This window comes from Phoxinus phoxinus (genome assembly GCF_949152265.1).
Source record: "Phoxinus phoxinus genome assembly, chromosome: 15".
NCBI classification, from domain to species: domain Eukaryota; kingdom Metazoa; phylum Chordata; class Actinopteri; order Cypriniformes; family Leuciscidae; genus Phoxinus; species Phoxinus phoxinus.
In genome coordinates, this window is record NC_136890.1 from 15,118,494 (window position 1) to 15,142,876 (window position 24,383).

Genomic DNA, 24,383 nt, shown 5'->3' on the forward strand with positions numbered 1-24,383 from the left:
CATCCTCATGTATTTATTGATCAGACACAATTGCTTTAAAGTGGGGTTATCAGCATTGTAAGGCACGCGTCTCGCTCTTCAACGATACATGTGCTAAATATGTTATGTGGCTAATTATACCAAGAGTTCGTACTTCCATTGAAAAAAGAAGTTCATATTTGCATATGTGAAGCAGTTTATTATTCCAGATAGATATTTGCCATTTTAGCAGATGCTTTCATCTAAAGTGACTTACATTGCACTAATTGTGAGCACAATACCCGTGGGATAACCTGGGGTCAAGTGTTTTGTTCAAGGGCACAAAAATGATTGAGCAGGACTGTAAACTCAGTACCTCAACTGTTCTCTGCTGCTGAATGCGATTTAACAGGCAAGCTTTATATTAGCTTCAAGCCTATGGCTACTCCAGTATAGAACTACAATCTATACTGGTCACAGGTCACAATGTCATCTTAACATAATATATATTTTTGAAACTTGATTATGTTTGATTTTCTCCATGGCTTGGGTTATAATATATATATATATATATTAGCATTCCAGTTAGACCTCATTGCATGGTCATCAGACATTTTCATTGTAGTCAGTGTCAGATGGGGACGGTCTTTTGCAGGTTACATATGAAACAACCAATATTTGAAATATCTGTTTTCAGAGCTTCAACATTAGACTCACGCTGACTTAGTGTCAAGTCTGTTTCAAAGGAATTGGTGTGAAACATAACTTGGCATGAGGCTCATGATCTCCACCTAAAATAAGCATGCTGTGCTCTTATTTAGTGAGTAAGGGAACACTGAGCACATTTCGGTTACATTTGAGTTGATTTTTCCCCCATTAATAATTTGAGACGTACCATTGAATACATCAAGTCGATTTCTGTGCAACAATAAGTGTTTTTTAATATATATATATATATAGATCAACACCCCTGAAGCTTTTGACTCTCTCACCATGACTCCAACAACGCAGTGGTTTTGTAGAGATTCCCTATTGAGGAGAAACAGTGCCCCCTGGTGTTCAACAAACTATCTTACACAACAAGGAACTAGGCCATATACTGTACTGTAGAGTCAATGCTCAGCAAAGCTTTCATCTTTTTCAGCATTTCAGCAAAGAGCTCATCTCACACCAGACTCCCAAATCTGGAATAAGTGCATCAGTGTGTACTGTATGCAATGCTTTATTATTCAGTTGCTCCAGTAGCAGACTCCCGCCACATCCTACCTAGTCTACTGTCCTCTGCAGTCTGATAGCGGAAAATGGTAAGTAAGTAAGCAAGTAAAGTTTATTTGTATAGCACCTTTCACAGAGGAAGGGTCACAAAGTGCTGCACAGTAATAAAAATAAACAATAAAATAAAATAACAGCTGTACAAGTACAAACCTAGTATAACTCCACAAGTACTACCATCAAATTCCGTACAAATTCAATAACAAACAAATCATATTGTTAGTTAAAAGCTTGTCCAAAAAAATTAGTCTTTAATAGCTTTAAATTGACATCTGAACTAATCACAACGATATGCTTAAATGTGTGCATTTAAAATGTACAGTAAAATACATAAGAACAATTCACATCATGTGTGACACAGTTCATATTTCTGGAGTGCTCTGAAACAAGGAACAGAAACTGAATTGAAAAAAGCTGTAAAGTGTTTTCCGACTTTTAAAAGTCTCCAGACAGAGTGGGACTCATGAACCGTGACAAGCAGGGAGCCCAGCAGCATCCTAACAGTGCCCCAGTTTCCCTCTGCAAGTCAAGTTATTATTATTCATGCGCTCCTCAAAATAGGAAGCCTGTGAGAGGGAAAGTCAGAGTCTGGCCTGAATAAAACCATGACACTCGGCGGAACTCCCTTGTCCATCATTAGCGAGCAGAGGATTAAGTAATGGGCGTCATTTTGGGAGAGATCTGCAGAACTTTAATTACCTGTGTGAGCTCCAATCACAGTCCCGTTGAAATGAGAACAAAACAAGGAAAGAGAAGCAGGGCTATTAGAGCCGCGTGTTCAATCGAAGCTAAATTACTCTTAGATTTACAACCGGATAAAATCAACTACTCCTTTGTAGATAGTGAAGGTCACAGTAGATATGGTCGCTACTTGGACACTTAGTGATAAATTCACGAGGAATGCACTGCGCCCTTGTGCAGTTGTGGTTATGCAAATTAGTTAATAGTGCAAACACGCCCACAGAATTTGTGCTGAATGCAAATGCTTAGCATAAATCCCCATCTTGCTGGTTGGTTTAAGTGCTTGGTCACAATCTGCTATACTTTTTTATACGGATTCAGACACCTGAGTTGGCTCTTTTAAATGTAAAATTTGTGTGAATTATTTATTATCTATGAGCCTAATTTACATAATAAGGAGGAGGAGACATGTTTGCATGTAAAAGTAATATTCTTAAACTGGATTGCGGGTGCTCATCTGAATAGGCCCACCTGTACAGTATATATATATATAGTAAAAAAAAAATTGTTTTCAAAAATGTATATTCACTTTGCATCACTACTTTAGCAACTGGTTGAACTGGATTGCAGTTGCTCTTTAAAGAGCCAAATGTGAGCTACTCCTAATGAATACAATTTGACAAATAAAATGTTCACATGTAACACAACGATTTCACAACTGACAATTAGCGATGCATGTTGTGAATAAGAGTTTATAATGAGCCTAATTTACATAAAAAAGGAGTGCTTGTGCTTAAATAAGAATATTCATCGCTACTTTAGTGCATTTAGCGTCTAGTTAAACTACATTATGGGTGCTCTTTAAAAATCCAAAAGTGTGCCCATCTGAATAAATACAAAATTTACAAATAACTGTCCTGATCAACATAATGCAACGTCAATCGCTCCAGGCAAATAGCGATGTGTGTTGTGAATAAGATGCAGTCTAATGAACCTAATTTACATAGAAGAGGTGTGTTTTCCCTCAAAAAAGGAATATTCATTGCGCAACCCTATTTTAACTAATTTTGCTTCTGGTTAATCTGGATTGTGGCTGTTCTTTATAAATCCAAAAGTGGGCTCATCCGAATGGATGTCTGGTTATTTCACACTTCATGTACACATGATTAATACAGTGCAAAGTTAATCGCACTGACAAATGCCATTTGTGAATAATGTGCTATAATAAGCCTAATTTACATAAAAAGGAGTGTGTCTGTGATTAAAAGAATGACAGTTTAAACATTCCTGAGACAGCTTCATTTTAGCGCAGTTATTTGTTAAGCTGGTTAGTGAGTGATTAGCGTACAAGATTAATTTTTTTTTTACTTTTTGTCTCACAATTCAGATTTTTTTCTCAGAGTTGAAAAATATATAAACTTGCGAGATATAAAGTATGGATTGTGAGATATCAATTCACAATTCTGACAATTGCTCACTTATATCTCGCAATTCTGACTTTATAACCAGCAATTGCGAGTTTATATCACATGTTTCTGACTTTTTCACTGAATTGTGAGTTAATTTCTCACAATTCTAAGAAAAAAGTCAGAATTGTGTTATAAACTCGGAATTCGATAAAGTTAGTCAAAATTGTGAGTTTATATCATGCAAAATATAAACTTATAAAGCATGATTTGCGAGAAATAAAATTCAGAGAAAAAGTCATCTCACGGTTTACTTTTTTACCGCAATTCTGAGTTTATGTCACACAATTCAGGAAAAAAGTCAGAATTGTGCGTTATAAACTCGAAAATCGATAAATAGTCATCTACTGTAATCTTAGATCTAAACTCACAATTGCGAGTTATAAAGTCAAAATTGTGAGATATAAACTTGCAATTCCCCCCAAAAAAAAAAGGTTTGAATTGTCACAATTACTTATTTTATTTTTCTCCCGTGAAAACAAACTTTCATGGATCAAAGCTTTTTGGAGAACAGTAAAGCACTCTGATAACTATGATCCAATCAGCATATTAATTGATTAAATATTTCATTCATTCATTCATCATTCGCACACTTCATTGTCCTCTGTAGTGGTGATGCCACATAACTGAGCATCACCAATCATTGTGGTTCTCATATATAAGATTCTGAAGCAGTTCTTAGTTATTTTTTTGCGTTACTTTCACCATGATGTTATCATATGGTGAATTATCTTCTTCCTCACTGTCCTTTTGCTTTGACAGCAAGGCTCTTCTGGGAGGTTTAGGAACAGCGTAGTCATCGGCAGAAGCGTTGTACGGGTACTCGTGACCACTCGGATCCATTACTGTGCCCAACATCTTCCAAGCGTGACCTTTGACTTCCTCTGGTTCATCATAGAGAGATGGAGGCCCACTTGGGGCCACACCGCAACCTTCCGGTTCATCATAGATATGGTCTATTTTGTACGATTTTGTTTTTTTCTTCGTGAAACGGGTTCTGATAGCAGTTTCATCTATAATGTCATAAAGCGGTTCTGTGTTCTCTATGTTGCCTTTCTTGCCATTTTCACAACTGGGTTCTACTAAAGTGTGTGGAGGGTTTGATGCGGACAAAATGTCTACCATAACATTCTTGGCAATGGTGTCAAAGGGCAGCGAGTAGTCCGAGTCCTCGGGGTTGGAGCATGTGGAACGTCTGTCTTTTGGTTCTCTCTTCTCCCCTGGACTTCCCCGATCTGGATCCGGCGCCATGGCCCGGGAATACATCTCATCCTCTGTTTTGGCCAAGGGACAGCTGCGGAAGTTCTTGACTTGGTTCTTACGTGGCGGAGGCCTGGTGTCCAGGTTCAGACTCTTGACTCCTGTCAGAAGCTTCTCTGTAGGGGCTTCAAGTCTGGTAAGCTGAGGGTTCTGGGGTTGTTTGAGACCGTCTCTAATTGCTCCCTCAGTCACCATACTGTAGATAGACGACTCTTCAGCTCTCATTCGAGGTGAAGAGGGCATGGGATCTCGCTCCACACTTGCTATCTGCTTCACAGGTAAATGGACTCTGTGTAGATTGATGGCGGCCTCAACAGATTGGAAGATGGTGTTGCCTTGTTTTGTGTCGAACTCAAAGTTGCCTTCCCCAGAGTCGCATCTTCGGCCAGCCTCAAAGGAGAATGTTGCCTGTTTATTGAGAAAGTATGGGTGTAATTAGAAGTCAAATTAGTAGTAAATACACTTTTAAAAAATGACATGGTTAATACATCATGACAACATGTGTTTTTCATTACTTCAACTTAGTTAATAACTTTATTTTTTTTTAAGTTATTCGATATTCAACGAATTTTCTAAGTCAGTTTGATGTCATTTAAGTTGAAATTACTTATGTTTTTTAGAATTTAATTCACAAAAGCAATGCATGTTTTTTTCACATATTTTTGAAAGGTCTCTTATGATCATTAAGTTACATTTATTTGATCAAAAATACCATAAAAACTGTAAAAGATTTAGAAATATTTGGGTTACACTTTATTTCGATAGTCCACTTTCGACATTCTACTAACTATAAATAACTTTGCAACTACATGTCAACTAACTGTCATTAGAGTATTAGTATAGTGTAGTAGACTGTCAGTAGACTGTTGTGGTTAATGGTTAGAGTTCGGGTTAGGAGAATAAGTTGACTTGTAGTTGCCAAGTTACTTGTAGTCAGTAGAATGTCTGTTGGGGAGCATCAAAATAAAGTGTTAGAAAATATTAAGCAGACAGTCTACTAATTCTCTAATGACAGTTATGTAGATGCAAAGTTACTTATAGCTAGTAGAATGTCTAAATTGGACTATCAAAATAAAGTGTTACCATTATTTATCCTTAAGAAATCTTTCTAATATGCTGATTTGCTGCTCAAGAAACATTTATTATTATTATCAATGTTAAAAAAACAAAATTATTTGATAAAATGAAAGCATTTATTAGAAATTTAAATATTTTGTAACATTATAAATGTATTTACTGTCACGTTGGATTAATTCAATGCATCCTTGCTGAATAAAAGCATTAATAAAAAATAAAATAAAACTTTGTACTTTTACAGCTTTAATGACTGATAAAGCTATAATTGCCAGTGATGGTTTATAGCGTATTTTATAAAAATACAAATAAAAAATGCAGCTTAAACTCTCCTATTGTGGTATGCTAGACTTAGATGGCTTAACATGGTCTCCCAAGCTGACCAAATGAACAGTGCCTAAAACCCTCTTAAAGGAACACTTCACCCATTTGCATTAGACTTTGTATCTTTAGAAACCCAGTCACATTTTCGAATGGTCATGGTTTATTCCCTTATTTTCCCCTGAGATGGGAGAAATAAGGATTTAAGTGTTCCACTTCCTGCTTTTTATGACGCAAAAATCGTCATTTTGCGTCATAAAAAGCAGGAAGTCAAATTTCTTTGAATAAGGGTAAGACTACAAACACTAGCTCATCATTTATCCAGTAGAAGGCGCTGTTCCGCATGTTTTCAACCCGCCCATAGAGGGATCTCACTCACAGAATGTAGTGTCAGCCATTCTTTATTTGGAAGCTAAGCTAACAGTTTCTTATTCTGTGGAGAAAGCTGAGTAGTAGCGGTGACCATCCTCTTTTTCCCGGACATGTCCGGCCGTCGAGATGGTCCAAACTGTCCGGGATTCGGCTTTTGCTTTCTGCAGTCGCATTCATAGTTTACATGCACACCTTTTGTTTCAATCTAACTGAATTCATTCCGATTGGTGAATCTGAATGTAGTGTTTACATGAACGCTAAACAAGTGATCGTTTGATGTGCGTTTTAACATTGCTAGGAAAATTCCCGATACGAGACCGGTGCGTCTCACAGGCGCCGGCGCCACTCATCAGTAATCACGCCACCGGGCTCGCATCGTTCTCCGCGGCCGTCAGTCTCGTTCCTGCTCGTCACAGTAAACATGAGGAATGGCGACTGTAGAACGCAAAAGCCGAATCCTGGACATTTTGGGCGACATCAAAATACTGGGCAGACTCACGGAGACTCACTAGTAGCATAGCCTTGTTGTTTACTGCGATCTCTTACCGGTAGGCGTGGCCTCCTAGGGCAGCGAAGCAAGTGCATTCTGGGAGTTGTTGTCTTTCATCCCCATAAGCCAAAAATACATTTTCTGGCTTTTCTCAGAAGGCTCCAAATTCAAAAATAATTTCACATTTCTTCTACATAAATGACCCATTTTAAATACACATTCATCTTTCCAGAGGTGAAGTGTTCCTTTAAACCAGGCAACAGAGACCAGCAAATTAGCTCAGGCTTTTCTTTTTTCTTTTAGCATGGCTTTCTTTTTTCCAAATGTATTCACTTTTGGGAGAAAATTATTTTTAAGAAACACCCTAGGATTTAATTTTTCACATGTGTGTGGACATCACTTTAACATCTTGTTTAAAGGAGAGTGTCTTCACTCTAAAAAATGCTGGGTTGTTTCAACCCAATTTTGGGTCAAATATGGACAAACCCAAACGTTGGCTTAAAATTTTTATTTAAAAAATGTAACCCAACGGTTGGGTTTGTCCATATTTGACCCAAAATTGGGTTGAAACAACCTAGCATTTTACTGGACTCACACAGAGATAACACACACTGCTTGCCTCACTATCATTAAATGACTGACCGCAGGTCACTGTGAAAGCCATACCTTGTCTCGTCCGAACCTGCGGAGGAAACGGTAGGGCCAGGCGTAGAGAACCTCTCCTGTCTTAGGTTCTTTCAGAAGAAGGCTATCCGAATCAGTCCGTAGCAGCACTACTCCTTTCAGGCAGCATCTCTCAGAAGCCTCCGTGCGCCTCACTGTCACCTTAAAATCTTTCATCGCTGAAGACAACAGGGAGAAGAATATTTATATTAACAATGTGCCAAAAGAACACAATATAAACAGTATCAGCCGCTTTACACTCAAAGATACTCTCAGATGAAAAACAGTGGATTCAGCACACATGTGGCCCCCAGAAGGCTTATGAGTCTCGTTGCCATATATCTTCCAAATAAAAGATTGGATTTCATTTTATTTTGATGGTCCCTTTAACACATTCTGTTGACTATAAGTAACGCTGCACCTACTAACATAGCATGTAGGGAAATGGGTTTTTTACCTTTTTGCAAGCAGATGGTATGTATCAGAGGTTACATTCTCACATATGTACAATAATCCAAAGCTGATTTCTTTTGATGAAACAATATACCCAATATAATTGTTTTTTTCCGCACAAGTGTACAGATTTAGCACATGGCTGCTGAGAAACAAGCACCTTATTAGATGTTCTCTGCTGAGAAAGGTCAACACCCCATTGGTTACTGCTGAACTAGGTGAACTCTGTGGCGTGCAGGATTCTGCTGCTTCTCCAGAGGGATTGTCTATTAGAGGGCTCGCCATGCAGATGTTTTTCTACACGGGAGCCGACATAGGTGATGAAACTTCATTAATTTCCTGAGGTGAAGTGTCAAAAGGAGATTTTCTGCTTATGCTATTCATTCCAAAAATAGTCCGACCAAAAGTGTGGACTATTAATTAATAGGCTCTGTATACATTTATTGCAAATGCAGATGTTTCTCAAAGTCTGCTTTAATGGTTTTGGTAACACTTTACATTAAGGTTTCACTTGTTAACATTAGTTAACATAGTTAACAATTAAAATGACTTAATGTTTTAATTTAAACATTTAATAATACTATATTACTCTCAAAAGTTGTATCTGTTCATATTATTTATTGGACCTGAGCTAACATGAGCTAACAATGGACAATTGTATTTTTATTAACTAATGTTAAAGGATAATTCCGGTATTTAACACCTTGAGTCTATATTGTAGTTTGTTTTGGATGAACAAGAGTGATGGACAACATTTTTTTGACAATGGTTCCTCTCTCGAGTTTTTGACTATAAAAGAATTGGCCATGGACCCATAACATTGGAGTCAATGGGCATGTCCGAAAATGTCATTAAAACAACCTTTAACATTATTTTTCAAAACTGTGCAACTCACCGAGTGATTAGTGGTGTTAGTTGATGTTCCAGAAACAAAAAGTGTTGCGAAATACAGTTTCTGTCGTGTTTTATTCGTCATTTTGTAAAATCCCATTGTTGAAAAAAGAGTTCCACTATAGCAAAATAAACAGATTGGAATCATATATTGTGACGATATATTGTTTATAATCATCAACGAACACCACTAACCACTCGGTGAGTTTAACAGTTTTGTAAACGAACATTATTGGCTGTTTTAATGACATTTTCGGACATGCCCATTGACTCCAATGTTAAATGGGTCCATGGCCAATTCTTTTATAGTCAAAAACTCGAGAGAGGAACCATTGTCAAAAAAACGTTGTCCACCACTCTTGTTCATCCAAAACAAACTACAATATAGACTCAAGGTGTTAAATACCGGAATTATCCTTTAACAAAGCTTATAAATACTGTAACACATGCATTGCTCATTGTTAGTTATAGTCCATGCTTTAACTAATATTGACTAACCTGGAGAAAAATACTGGAATTTCTTTTCGTTGAAGAAAGAAAGACATGAATATCTTAGATGACGTGGAGGTAAGTAAATTATTAGGACATTTTAATTCTGAAGTGAACTAATCCTTTAAAACATTTCTATTTAATTATCGCTTTAATTAAAATTAAAATAACTAAATAAAATAAACAATATTTGGGTTTCATTCTTCTCTGTTTCATTCACCAGCTGAAGTGCCCTTGATTTCCACCAGAGAGCACTTCTCCCTAGTCCTTTACCACTCCATCATGAACTACATTTCCCATAAACCTTTTCCCGGACTCATTGTTATGATTATTGCCCCCTGGTTCCCATTGCCCTTAACTCTGCCTATACAAGCCTTGTTTATCCAGTCTCTCATTGCAAAGTCCTGTTTAGTTTTGCACTGCAACTCTGAATGTTATCCTGTGTCTTGGTTTTGATCTTGTGCTTGTCTCCCTGTATTTCCCTGATTTGCCTGTGTGTTTGACCCTTTACCTGTTTTATGGATTATAATTTTGGATTGCCCTAATAAAGCTGCGTTTGGATCCTCAACATTGTGTCTCTGAGCAGTTTGTGACACTTGCTATTCAGAACATTGTTTCAAAGCATTTTTATAGCTTTTTAATTATTAGCATTTTGCTAATACTACCATTTTTTTGTATCGGAAATACAACTAAAATAACTTTTGTACTAACATTTCTTCTTGTTTTATGAAAAAATTTGAATATATATGCCTCACTAACATTAAATGACTGTTTTGACTTGTTTTGAGCATGGCGCATTTGGCATTGCTCAAGGATCATGCTGTGAGTGCTATCAGGAGAGCAAATCACGCCAATTTCGCTTGGCGAAAATGTTCATGTGAAGTTCTGTGCGTACACATATAATCCACGCAATTATTAGTGAACAGACAGTGAACTTATTATAAGAAAATATCACTTTAACAACCACCCAATTGCATGTTGTAGTGTTTTGTCAGTGAATGTATTCGTATAACTGTGTGTCCCAGGACATTTGTCACAATTCACCATAACATGGCAATATTTTTTTGTGCCCTGCTTTTAAGTAACTTTAAAGTACTACATTTTTTGGCTTTTATTGGATAGGACAATATAGACGAGAGAGGTAACAGCAGGAGGGAGCTCCAGATGGGATTTGACCTCCGGTCGCCTGAGATAGCTACGAGTATTACTTTATGCCATAGTTACAAAGGACTAAAACTGCATAACTCTTGTCGATAAAGATACTAGAAAGGGGAAGAAGGAGAGAAAGACAACGAGTGTGATGTGGTTTGGAGATATCTTTTTCCGTTTGAAAATTGTGGCTACTCCAGCCACAGTCAAACTTCATAGAGAGGAAGTGTGCCTTTGCAAAGAATGCTAGCTTCTGTTTGCAGCTGTCAGAACAGAAGTGAACATTCCACACCTCTCAACAAATGAAAAAAAGGACACTTCCTGCAAAAGAACAAAGAAAAGCCACAGTATACACAGACTAGTGTAAAAATGTAACAAGAGACGCATTTCCACATTTACATCCTGTTGTCATGAGCAACAAGTGGTAAGATTCATATGCAAGATTCTCTCTTTCTATTGCTCTACACTTGGCATTGCACCAAATTTACGGCAACTGTTTTGTGGTTGAAGCCCCAACCCCCTCCCCCCCCATTTCCACCTCACTTTCCACATGACCTCATTTGCTTAACATTCTCATACACTTTATCTCATTCTCCCTCCAGGTGTGAGTTATCTTCAGGAAGTAAAATCATAAATGTACATTCTATTCAACAACACACATTTCATGTAAGTTTTTAGAGTGGGGTCTAAATGTATGAGAGCACTTTCAATGTAAAGCGGCATAAACAGAGAACTTTATCAGCCGAGATGTAGGATTTCCAGTGGCATCCTTGGCTAGTAGAAGTACACTAGCCAGTGGATACTACTCAAGCATAAGGTTTCAACCAGCCACAGGAACCACTTCCTATTCTAAATAGAATATTTTGCGACTCAAGCACTATTTTTTTATGGAGCCCTTATAGGGTTCACTTGCAAAACTTTTGCATTGCCCCGCAAAAACTATTGCATTCCCCCAAGAAACTTTGCGTTCGCTTGCAAACAACTCAAAAGTTTATCAGGGGATACATATGATAGTCTTGGTTTGGGGTTGGTGAGATTATTATTATTTTTTTAATAGATGAATTAAACTTTTATTTAACTCCTATTTAACATTTATAATATTATTTTTTTAACTGCGGAAAAAAAAGTAAAAGTATCACGTTTTCCACAACAACAAAAAAAATATTAAGCAGCACAACTGTTTTCAACATTGGTAATAATAAGAAATGTTTCTTGAGCAGTAAATCCGGATATTAGAATGATATCCGAAGGATCGTGTGACACTGAAGACTCCAGTATGATGCTAAATTTAGCTTTGTGATTACATGAATAAATTTCAAAATACAAAAATAGAAACAGTTATTTTAAATGATAATATTTCACAATATTACTGTTTTTTTTACTGTATTTTTGATCAAATAAATGCAGCTTTGATGAGCACAACAGACTTCTCATTAATTCACGCTTAACTAATGCACAGATAATCTTGAGTTACTACTCATGAAGAACTTAACCCTTCATTAATGATTGCTGCATCTGCAACTAATAAATCTGATTAAGAGTTCAAGTCATATATGAATTGCTAAATACATTCACTGTGGATTAATTCCCTATAAACATCTAGTATAAACTAATAGTGTAAATGAATGCGGCAATGTATTGAATCTGAGATCAGAAATAAATTGGCGTGGTCAAGTTGATAGTAAACCACGTTCTTTTCTGAGCTCCAATTACTGTTTTCAAATCTGGCCCGTGGTTTCATTCAGATAATATGAGATCTGCAACTATTTGATGTGGTTTACAGTTCTTTTAGTCTCACTCATTATTTATTTTAATTGATTCATTAATAGATCAATTGCGTTTGTTGTAAAAATGGTGAATCCTGACATAAACATGTGTGTGTGTGTACTGTAGTTTTACAGTTCCCTTCTGATCACCCCTTTGCCCTGCTGTCACTTGACAGAACAAGGCCTTCTGATATTTCAAATGGAACAGATGGATTTGATATCCAATCTGAATCTGAAACTCCTCCAAGCCCGATATATTCCTAAAGAGGAAAATGCATCAAAACGCTAAAGCTCAGACAGGCAGAGGCTATGGGATGACTTTTTGCGGGCTAAAAAAAAAGTCAATTAGTGTAATGAGATAATTTAAGTGCCATTTCTGAATGCGGCCACATATAGAAACATAATCACTCATGCTTAAACAGTCAGGGTTGTATTTAAATGCCGATGAAATTCGACTGGTTTTTGCACTTCCACTTCCTCTTTTGAATGTCATCTTGCTGAGAGCCACAATATGAAACATGTCCACTGAGGACTTTTATCTGTCTTTTCTGTCTTTGGGGATGGTTATTTTGTTTTTATGCATTTGCCTGTTGGCCTCTTTTTCAATTTGCTCAATTGAATTGAACAGATGGAAGAAGAAACAAGTAGCACGACAGAAGAAAATGCAGAGTTTAATGGAGTTCAAGTTCAGGCTACTTAAGCTGGGGCATTTTATAATAATACATTTTTTGAAAATGGTAACATTTTAGATTACAGCCCGCAAAGTACTGTCCAATCAAAACGTTTTTACAGTGTAACTTTCTGTAATTATAGTGTACATATAAAGTACTTACATGTTAGTATAAGGTAACAATATGTAAGGTTTTGGGAATAAAGGGGTAACAACCAAGAGAATCAACAAATTATTTATACTGTAAGTATTTTTGTACTAATAGTGCACCGATACATATAGGCTTTTTAAAAAAATAACTGGGTACATATCTGTGCATTTATACAGTAATTGCTTTTAACAAAAGTGTACTTAAAACTAAAACTATTGCAACTTTTGCTTAAATACTGTGGAGATATACTCTTGTTCCATGTAGTTACAGGGTAAGTGTAACATATGCGGGCTGTAAATAAACTGGTGCTTGATACCCTCTTGTTATGTTACAAGGGAACTGTGACATAATTAATGTGGTGCTTGTTACCTTCTTGTTCCATCTCGTGACACTTACCCTGTAACTACATGGAGCAAGAGTTTATTTCCCCAGCATTAAAACATTTTTTTGTGTACTTGCCTTGAAACAAACTAAAACATCTGCACTTTTGCTATCAATAAATAAATACATAACTGTATAAATGTACAGATATGTTCCCTGTAAATTTTAAAAAGCTTATACAGTATGTATTGGTACACTTTTTTTTAATGGTACGCAGTGTATGGTCTCACTTAATTCCTCCCAAATATAAGATTGTTGTAGGCCCTATCATAATTGTAGAATAAGTACCCCTTGGTTCAAAAATATAAATAATATAAAAGTATAAGTATATAAGTTCAAAAGTATAAAAAATGTGTTAATTTTCCTGGTTGTTACCCCTTTAATGCCAAAATGTTACATATTAATCCCTGAGGGGTACACTACCAAAAGTTACGCTATAAATTCATCTTAATTATGCAGTGCTTTCCGGGCTGTAATCTAAAGCGATACCAAAAAATTAGGCAGCTACCGTTTTCAACATTGGTAATAATAAGAAATGTTTCTTGAGCAGCAAATCAGAATATTAAAATGATTTCTGAAGGATCATGTGACTCGTAAGATTGGAGTATTAATGCTAAAAAAAAATAAGCTTTGCCATCACAGGAATAAGTCACATTTTAAAATATATTCAAATAGGGATCAAATTTGGATCAAATAGTACATACGCCTTTAGTACATATAAAGACTTATTTCAAAAACATTTAAAAAAAAACTCTTAATAACCCCAAACTCTTGAACCGTAGTTTATATAAACATGCATTTGTTTAAATTAAATTTTGAATCCGTGAATTCCAATGCAGACTCACTATGTTTACTGTGTATGGTTAGTTGGTTACATCCTCAAATTTTGCAACATTTTAAAATAAGGATTGAGGACATCAGCTGATTCTGAATCAGACACAGCTTTGACATAATAATGAGAAAATATGCACAGTCACAATGAGACACACACAATGAGAAAAAGTGCTGATGTTTTGTGTAACTGCAAAAGAGCCTAAATAATGTTCTAAATGACACAGAAGACTAAACTAACCATTAAAAAAAAACACTTACCCATCATTAATGAAGAAATACAAATAAAAAAAGATGTAAAGGAAGTCAAGGGTACTGAACCATCTTTGAGAACAGCAGGATATTGCACATTTACAAAGATAGGTGGTCAATCTGCAAAACAAGGCGGTCACTTGTCTTTCTTTCCACCACAAGTGAACAAAGATTAGCCACAACTTTCCACTACGTAATAGAGGAATGAAGAAGTTCGCTTTTGGTTCACGATGTTCACAGCACGAAATAAACTAGACGTGTCAGATAAGAGAACAAGCCAATCTCATAAGCATGTCAGATGAGTAGAAATAGTACACCTAATCGGTTAGAAATGACCTCTGTTCCTGCGATTGACTTTCTGCATGTCTTTTTCACAGAAACTAGCAGATGAGCTGGCTGTGTGACCTTTTTAAGGTACTTTACCAGCTCATCCATCAGAGCAGTGCCACATGCAGCTCCTTTGGTGACTTTAGTAGTGTGTGCGTTCATAAAATTAGTAAACAAAATCATCCCAAAACAACGATTGTGTTTTTGTACATACTGTACACTCTCTTACCAGTTTCTCTGCTGCAGTAGAGGGTGTTGTCCGCCATTGTTACATCATCCAATTCACCATGTAAACTGTTTCCTCTCACTGCTCCTCTCTCTGTCCAGCTCATCTACAATGAACCCAAATATACGGCAGATTATAACAGGCATCACAAAAAAATAAGTCTATAGCAGTGATTTATAGTTTGATTGGACTCATCTGTGTCAATGTCTATGTTACATTTCAGTAGTTCACGAGAGATTATAACTGAACGTCTCTCGGGTCTGTTAGCTTCTTCTCTGTCAAGCATGGTTCTAATATTCCATGTTATGAATTTCATGTTGATGGATTTAGGGTGGACCTTTTCAACCTGGGCGACATCCTGCCAGTATGATTTTCTTTTGAGATTTCATAGTTTTTAAGGAGTGCTAGCAATATCTGTTAAGGATTCACTGGGTTTTGCTATAGTTGTCAGTTAGCCCCTCTCTTCTGCTAAGTTCGCACACCTGGAAAGGAGAATCCAAGACGAGAGAGAGCATCTTAGCAGTCGCAGTGTCTGACCGGAAGTTTAGGTAAAGGCAATGCCCCATCCAACTGCCCTGACAGGCTGACGACACACCTGGATTTTCTGTTAGGGTCGACTCCCTTAGCCTTTGTCTTTACAGGGACGTGACTGCAAGGCAGAAGGGTGCCAGCTTGGTAGATGGACGCAAGACTCTAGGTGCACTTAAAGACAGGTGTTGTGTTTGTCCCGCCAGGGGTTCTACCCACCCTCCCACTCCCTATGCAGGCCAGTGGGTTCACCAGATTAGTCGCCGGAACTATTCGCCGTACTTATTGTGCCTTTAATAAAATAAAATAAAGTAAAATATAAATAATTAATCAACATAAAGTTTTTAAAATGTTTGTTCAAGTATTAAAAATGCTAACTGAAATAAAGCTAAAACCAAAAAAAAAATTATTAAGTCTAATTAGAATATCAAAATAATATATGCATTTCATAGTTTATACACTTTTATTCTAAGAGTCCCGACTCTTCTGAAAGAGCGAACAGCTGAGCTCAAGGTCATTTGTTCCATATTTAATATTGGTAACACTTTATTTTGATGCTCTCCCTTTAGAAATTCTACTGACTATAAGTAACTTTGCAAGTATAGTACGTCAACTTATTCTACTAATCCTAACAGTCTACTTATACTCTAATGAGAGTTAGTTGACATAGGTGCAATGTTCCTTATACTCAACAGAATGTCTAAAGGGTGTCAGAACATCAAATGTCATTGATGTCACATCAATGTCAATGTTATTTTGATGAATGTCAGAACATCAAAATAAACTGTTATCCCATCTCTTTTGTATTATATATATATATATATATATATATATATATATATATATATATATATATATATATATATATATATATATATATATATATATTAAATCATGTCCTAAATATAAATATTAAGACACAATGCCACAAACCTTGCTAACTACAAGATTACCTGCAAATGCCATTCTTCTCATTAAAACACTCATAGTGACAGCCTGGTATGTGGCTATAAAATAATTGCACAAATATTAAACTAAAATTAATATACATACAAAAGTGAAAATATGCTTATAAAAACAACTTCACAGTATCAATATTTTTTTTATAGCACATTAGCTATATTAAAATAATACTGATCAGCTCTGATATGGTGATCACAGGCAATCGTAGGAATACCTCAATACCTCTTGGTCCTGAATAAACACATTGATGTTCTGACATTTGATGTTCTGACACCCTTTAGACATTCTTTTGACTATAAGGAACATTGCACCTATGTCAACTAACAGTTGAGAACCATTATAGCTACAACAATTATAGCTCAGCAAAATATGCAAATTTTTCACACTGTTAACCCTCTATCTGCAAGTGCCATCATCAGTGGTATGTGCTATGGAAATTCTCTTGACACTTTTTTATGTTTGTATTTTCTAAAAATGCACTTTAACTTCACCACATGAGGTTTGGACAAATGTCCTTTGTTGAGCAACAACATTGTGAGCCAAGAAACACTCTTCAAAACTGTGCCAGAGTGATCATATTATGTTGCACAACAGAAACCTTCACAGCATAAAGCCATATTCATTTCCCCAAATGCATTACATCAAGCGATTCTATTCCACACAGTGTTCCTCATTCAATAGGCACAACACAGATTCTACTGTTGGTTTTCTGTAGCACCTCTTCAGATTCAAATTCTGAAAGACAGCAGCCTTTTTTTTTGAAAAGCTAAAAGCTGGAGGAAACTGAGACATCATGCATGATCTCAACATTCCCATTAGTTTATTTCAATATGGGTCAAAACATAATACAGGGCTGAATCCGAAACCATAGAGTACATTATTGAGGGCACTTATTCAAACCCACATTGCATCGCAATAACGACTGTACGGCCAATATACACTCAACGACCGTCCAAATTTCGCTCCCTCATTTTCATTCACTGCTTCAAGTGAACTGTATTAGTGGACTAATGTAGGGGATAGGGATTGAGGGTTTAGGGGGCGATTTCGGATTCAGCCATTGTCTCGGCTTGTTGGTAACATAGACATTTAATCAGTATCACAGACAGAACACCGGTGCTAATTAATATATAGAATTAATATGACAATTCTTAAAAAAAAAGAAAAAGGAAAAAGTTTCACTTGCAGATACTGGTGTTCTGTCTGTTAATACTGATTAATTGTACATTTTAACAACAAGCCAAGACCAGTATTGTGATTTGACCCATATAATGAAATTCATATCTGACTGATCTGTCTGGCAAGCATCACTATTATTGTTTCCCATGCTAGATATTTGAAGAAACCTCTAAGGGTGCTTTCACACTTGCGATTTAGTTCGAAACAGGGCATGGTTCACGTAAAAAACAGGTAATGTGAAAGCTGTCAAGTGGACTCGGGAGCGCACCGGGGTCCCGAACCCAAGACTACCTGTAGGCCGTCTGAGTTCGGTTCCACTGGAACTGTGTTGCGTTTGCATGAATGTGAAAGCACTCGGACTCGGGTGCATCCTTTTTCAGGAAGTAAAGTGTAACAATGTGCAAGTCCCTGGGAAGAAAGAGACGGGAAACCGCCGACCGATCAAAGTAAAGTTTAATCATAATATAAACAAACAACAAAACGAAAGTAAAGCGGCAGCCCCTCATGGACGGCGGCATTCCCATGGCTCTCAGCCTGCTTGCCACATAAAGTAAGCAATTCTGCATCCTGTTTTCTACCTCAATTCAAATGCAGGAACTGAATTGGAGTTTTAAAGGGATTCTCAGTTCAATTCTGAATGATGCACAATTCTTGCTGGACAACAATACCTGAAAAATTATTTCATAGTCTACAGGAGGAAACCCAATCATATCTAGGGACCAAAACATCATTGCAACCACTCAGAACCTCTTTAGCAACCACTCTAGCATCTCTCACATTTACTTCAGGTGTCCATTAAAGGTGTTTATTACACGGCTCTGTGGAATACTTGATTCTAATTGGTCAAATCCAGCAGAAAGTTATTCCCAGATAACAACCGCTCAAAGCAGATAACACGGGCACTTCTGGGTTACTGAATTAAGCAGTGCTATACGCCTGCTAGGAACAGGGTTTTCTTCGTGGAAGTTTTGCATTTGGTGAAGTAATAGAATATTAAAACTCAGTCAAATCAATATTTTGTATACAGTTATTTAATTATGCCATCCAGTATTGTGGACTCACTCTCTGTTTCATACAAACGCAGCTGCTGCCATTTTGTGACTAATGTTTTGTACACTGTTGGATAATAAGATAAAAAAAGGTACGATTTTAAATCAGTTTAATCTGAAACCAATATCTCTTATCTACATAATTAATTATGTGGTGAAATGCTGTGTAATAAGTGGTATGACTAAACCGTATCTCTTGAATGTCCGTCTAGCTTGAACTTGCCGCGCTGCAACTGCTCTATCCGCAAAGCTTTGCATTTAAAGAGCTAATAAAATATTTAAACTCAGATAAATATTTTGTGTCTAATTATTTACTTACAGTATGTGGCAAGTAACCATGTAATAAGCGGGATATTGTACATCCAGCAAGTTAAAATAAACCCCCTTCAGGCTGATCAAGACTCCTCATCACCCTGTCGGGGGTTTATTTTGAGAGAACAACCGGCTGGATGTACATTATCCCTTACTAAATGTAGTTCAAGTGGATATGGAACTAAAGAGAGGAATTTAATAAAAGTATTTTAGCTCAACCGAAAGAGTCTGAGGTCAGAAAATCGGGTGGGTCACAGTGCAGTACCACTGTGAGTGATAAAATTAGAAGTTTTAAATAGAGAACCTTTCGTAATGGTTGACTCTTTGAGTAGAGGCCCCTTTGCTCCAAACTTACTTCTTAGTTCATGTAATGACATGAAGCATTTACTCTGACTCATGGCTAGAGCAAGGTTCTGCATGGTGCAACTACCCGATGAGAGCTTATGTACCTCTAGCGTCCATTAAGTCAATGTTACTTGGCTTGCACTTCCTTCATTTGAACTAAAACCGTCACCCACAGCACAAATATGTGGTACAATGAGATATGAAAACAACTTCCCTTCTTTAAATATAGAAAAAACACATCTGACAAAATGCATGGGACACAGTTGTTCTTCTTTGCACAAGCATTAACTAGCAGCATGAGGATCACTGTGAGTCACAAGCAAGTTTCTGATCAGCTTTGAAGGGCTTTTACATTTGCTGATGTGGCAAAAAAAAAAAAAAAAAAAAAACTGGCAAGTGGCAAGCCACTGTAATTTGAATCCTTGCGTCTGCAGAAATTTTAGCGTAAGGAGCTGACAAGCGTTTAGCAATAACAATCTCTTTAGCCTTGGCTGAAGGCAGAAGTTAGACATGCAATGTCTATGATTACACTGCCATGCAACAAGAGTTTGAGTACAACTGTGGTCACAAAGCCAGGAACAAAAGCGAGGACAAAACCTAGAACCTTCAATATAACCGCTCAACACTGTTGCAATCAGGTGTTAAGTGAACCGTTACACCAATATTCTATGACAGGAAAAAATACTGTAAAGAGGCAATCGCACAATTTAAATTCAGTGATAAATACCGGAAAGGCGATTTCGCACAGTTTCTGGATCCAATCCTCCAGTTCAGCTGTCTCAACGGCGAAAACAAATGTCTTTTCAGTTGTCTCCACCAAAAAGGGTCCACAATCCCGTGGACAGCCTTCAAAATCACTCTCCGAAACACGAATGCAGTCGGTCATTTTTATCACCTGTAAAAAAAACAACAAGAAAAAACAAGTTTGATGTGTGAGCCTTTTCTTGTACATGTTTTTTATTTAGTCAGAAATGCTTTAATTTCAGAAGATAGCATTTTTTTTTTTACAACCCTTTTTTGGGAGATGGGATTTTGGGGTATTTTTTATTGTCATATTTCATAGCAGACATTGGAACAGATGTAATGGCACTTCCTGCATATTGTTTGTACATGTCCACCCACACACAAGGCATTTACATGACCCCTCACAGCGTTTGATTGTTTGTGTTCCGTGAAACATCAAGAAATTGCATCACTCTCAGATTCACCACATTTTATTTATGTACGCAGTACAAGGAAAACCTAAGCTACACGGTTTGTTGTTCACCTTTTTGTTTTCCTGTTTGCGGTTGGCTTTCTCCAGCGTGCTTCCAGTTCCATCTTTGCACTCAAAGAACTCAAGACGAGAGATAGAGCAGGAGCTCTCGCGGTACAACACGGACCAAACCTTTCGCCATTTCTGAAAGAGAAAGAAGATGAATGGAAAGTAATGTAAACTGTGATACTTTTACTTACATTGTCCTGAAGGCATGAAGAAATAAGATATAAAACTAATGGACCTTACAGGATATCTACTATCAACCAGCATTGGAAGAAAGCCTCTTACATATTAGAGCCATAAAAATGTGACTTGTAGAAAAATGATCTTATGAAAACTTGTCTCACATTTAAATGAGTAAGCTGAGTAATTTAAATGAGTAAGCTCTAGACAAAAATAATGCACAGCTAGGGTGACACATCTTACCCACTGACACACTTTATCCTATGCTTCCCCGTAGTAAACTGAATATAGTTTTTATAATGTCGGCGTTCCAAAGTATAACCAATATTTTTGCAATTTAGCTTGTTTTTGACCTTTGGGAGTGAAATTGGAAGTGGTTAAAGGCACATAAAAATACCCCAAGTGCTTCCCACAACAATGACAGCATTGTCTTTATTGGAAAAGACCAATAAAGATGTTTTAACTTAAAAGCAAAGAGTCAAACTAAGTCCAAAGGTAAAATATGATACTGAAAAAGATGAGAATTTGTTACTGCTTTAACATTGGTTCAGGTGCCTAAGCACGGTTGTATCACAAGTGCACATTGATAGCATTGAAAGTGTGAGATTCCTCATTCAGGAAATGCACATACCGGTAATAAGACGAATTGTTAAGAGAATCTCTGTGGTACGGACATTACCAACCATTTCAGAGAAATTCATGGCCTCAAACAACACTTAATCAATTACAGATGCAACATTCTCCTTATGGTTTCCTAAAGAGACAGCCCTGATCCTATTGCTAACATTAGCTCACTTTAATGGACTCCAGCAGGCCATAATTCTCTATTGTAGTCCCATATGGCGGAACTAACAATATTATCAGTGGCATCAATCAAAATGAAGTGAAAATGGTTTTAGATGAGAATATGAACTTTTTAAAGTGGATCATGTTCACAGTTCAGGAAGTTGTTCATGACACTGTCAGTGAGCTTAATATGATTCATGAATTTCTCTCTTATTGTAATTGCTCTAAAGATATGGCGTTTGCAGACAAACGTGTGGTTCAAATTAGGCAAAGTGAAAGCAACTAATTGAAATTTATAGACCAAGCCCATCAAGCTCAACACAAATGTATAATACAGAAGTCCTGTTTCGATTACATATTTATATTTTTCAATTGATTGACTTTGGAATTGGAATAGAATTTCTGGCACACTAAACACTACTAACACGCATGTTGTAAGAACACATACGTTTGTACCTTTATGAACACGTGAATGTCTGATCTCTAAATCTCCATCAGTCCTTGACAAGTCTTCAGTATTGGATATTAATGAAAATGACAACCAATTCAATATGTTCCCCAGGGTTTTAAAAAAGAAAAGAGTAACATCAAGAGTACATTACTGGTTCCTTTCAATGAGGCCTTGATGTTTGGGTAGGTAACCAAATTTGCACACATATCAACAACGCTTTGTTACTATTATTATTGTATATTTTATTCTTTCATCTACTGGTTTGCTATATGAACAGCGGCTCTGCAATTTTACAAACAATCGTATACAAAATTGTGGGTGTTATACAGGAAATAAAGAATGGGAAACTGTCCAGTAGTATTTTGTAACAGAAAGTTCTTTGATTTGGATATAATTTAAAAGTAGACAAGCATCCAGCTAAAGGGTTCATACAATATTCATTGGTTTCATTAGTTTGTGGTAATTTATGTAATGGAATGGGTACATCCTGCACTCAGGCCTGTTTTAGTACAGCCTTCAATTTGTGCTATATGACAATAGTTACAGACAGACCATTACTGATCTCAAAAACATCCATGATTTTGTCTCTTAACATTCCCCCAACTCGAAGCCCCTGGTAAGTAAAGCATGTTCTGTCTTACCTTCCCAAACCGCTGCTGTTGTAGATACAGCATCCCCCTCTTTCTAATGTCCTCTTCCATTTCTCTCGGTCTTGTCTCCGACCCAGCTCCTCGAGACTGTCTCGTCTAGTGTATCATACTTCTTCTGCTGAACTTGCTTGTGACGCAAACAGCATCTCCAAGTTCCGCCATATCTACTTCCTGTATAGCCCAAAAGAGTTTACACTTCTTTGCAGAGCTGTGCAAGTGCCTCAGTGTGTCGAAGCCACAATGATTACTCAAGATCACGAGTTTCTTCATGCTGTACCCGAATGAAAGGAAACAATAACGTATTTAAAATGTAAAAACGTTTTAAATGTGTATTACTTTTAATGTTTATTGCAAATTCAATCATTTTTGGTTGATTAAACAAGACCTGGGGATTCACGTATTATTGTCTCTTTTGTTTTAGAGAGAGAGAGAGAATTTAATCAGTAAATTGTTATGCATGAAGTATCTATCAAGCAGGTACGTACTGTCACTGATTTATATTTGTCACATAAAAGCTATTTTAAGATCTGAGGTCTTATTTTTTCAGGGTCTGAGGTCAACTGCAAAGCTTCCTGTTCTATGATGTGTCAAGTTTCCATCACACACACACACACACACACACACACACACACACACACACACACACACACACACACACACACACACACACACACACACACACACACACACACACACACACACACACCAACTTACCAGCCAGAGGGGTACAATACTAACCACTGTGTGGTGCTCTCCAGTTTTAATCGTGATAAATAATTTCCGAACACAATACGGCTTACTGTGTAACTACATATTAATATGTGTATATATTGTATTGTGTGTGTTTATTGTAGTGTGAGTTATTATGAGTTTCTGTAAATCTGCTTTAAAAGAAAATAAAGAGTGAAAAACATTTTTATGTGCATTTGTAGGTTACACAATAAAAGCCTTTGATACAAAACGTATTTAATTAAATGCTTTTAATCATCATGTAATGACCCAATGCCAGTACTATCCATTAGGCCTCTGCCTTTTGGCCTGCAACATTAATGAAACACAGCTGTCAGACCTATTAACAAGCCCATTTTCTCAAGGGATGTTTGTATTTAGTTGACCAAAAATCAAACCGATTTTTATAAAGAAAAAGATATTCAGAAATAGTGTAAAGAAAATTAGATGCTTACCTGTGTAAAAGTTGCAACAATAACGATAGAATGCTGTGTGTGTTTTCCGGCGAACTGTAGGCCTTATTCACAGCAGCGCCATCTTTGATTTAAGGGAATGAAAACGAGACTGTGAGGGGTTTGTACTATTATTCAATCTGTTTTGGATTATTCTACTGACAAAACACTGCAAAAATATCTTTCCAAGAACCTTCAGGAGACATAACACTCATTTCACAGAGACAAACTCTGTGATTCCCTCCTCTGGGCATCAGAGGGCTCCCTCACCCGAATATTGACTTTTCACTTATAGACTACATGTCCCATCAGCCCCGTACCTGGCACTGATTACGTTGCTCAGCTGTAGCTCATT

At 36.8% G+C, this 24,383-nt stretch overlaps 1 protein-coding gene across 1 annotated transcript; it reads right to left on the reverse strand.

The window, feature by feature from the left end:
- Positions 1 to 1,150: 1,150 nt before the first annotated feature.
- dok2 (docking protein 2) lies at positions 1,151 to 22,993 on the reverse strand (the record flags this gene model as incomplete). The annotated part of the gene is given in 8 exon segments (XM_079637556.1): positions 1,151 to 5,045; positions 7,561 to 7,736; positions 15,147 to 15,249; positions 20,247 to 20,414; positions 20,787 to 20,918; positions 22,839 to 22,898; positions 22,900 to 22,953; positions 22,955 to 22,993. Coding segments are annotated over 8 exon segments (1,722 nt in total). The 3' UTR covers positions 1,151 to 4,055.
- Positions 22,994 to 24,383: the final 1,390 nt, after the last annotated feature.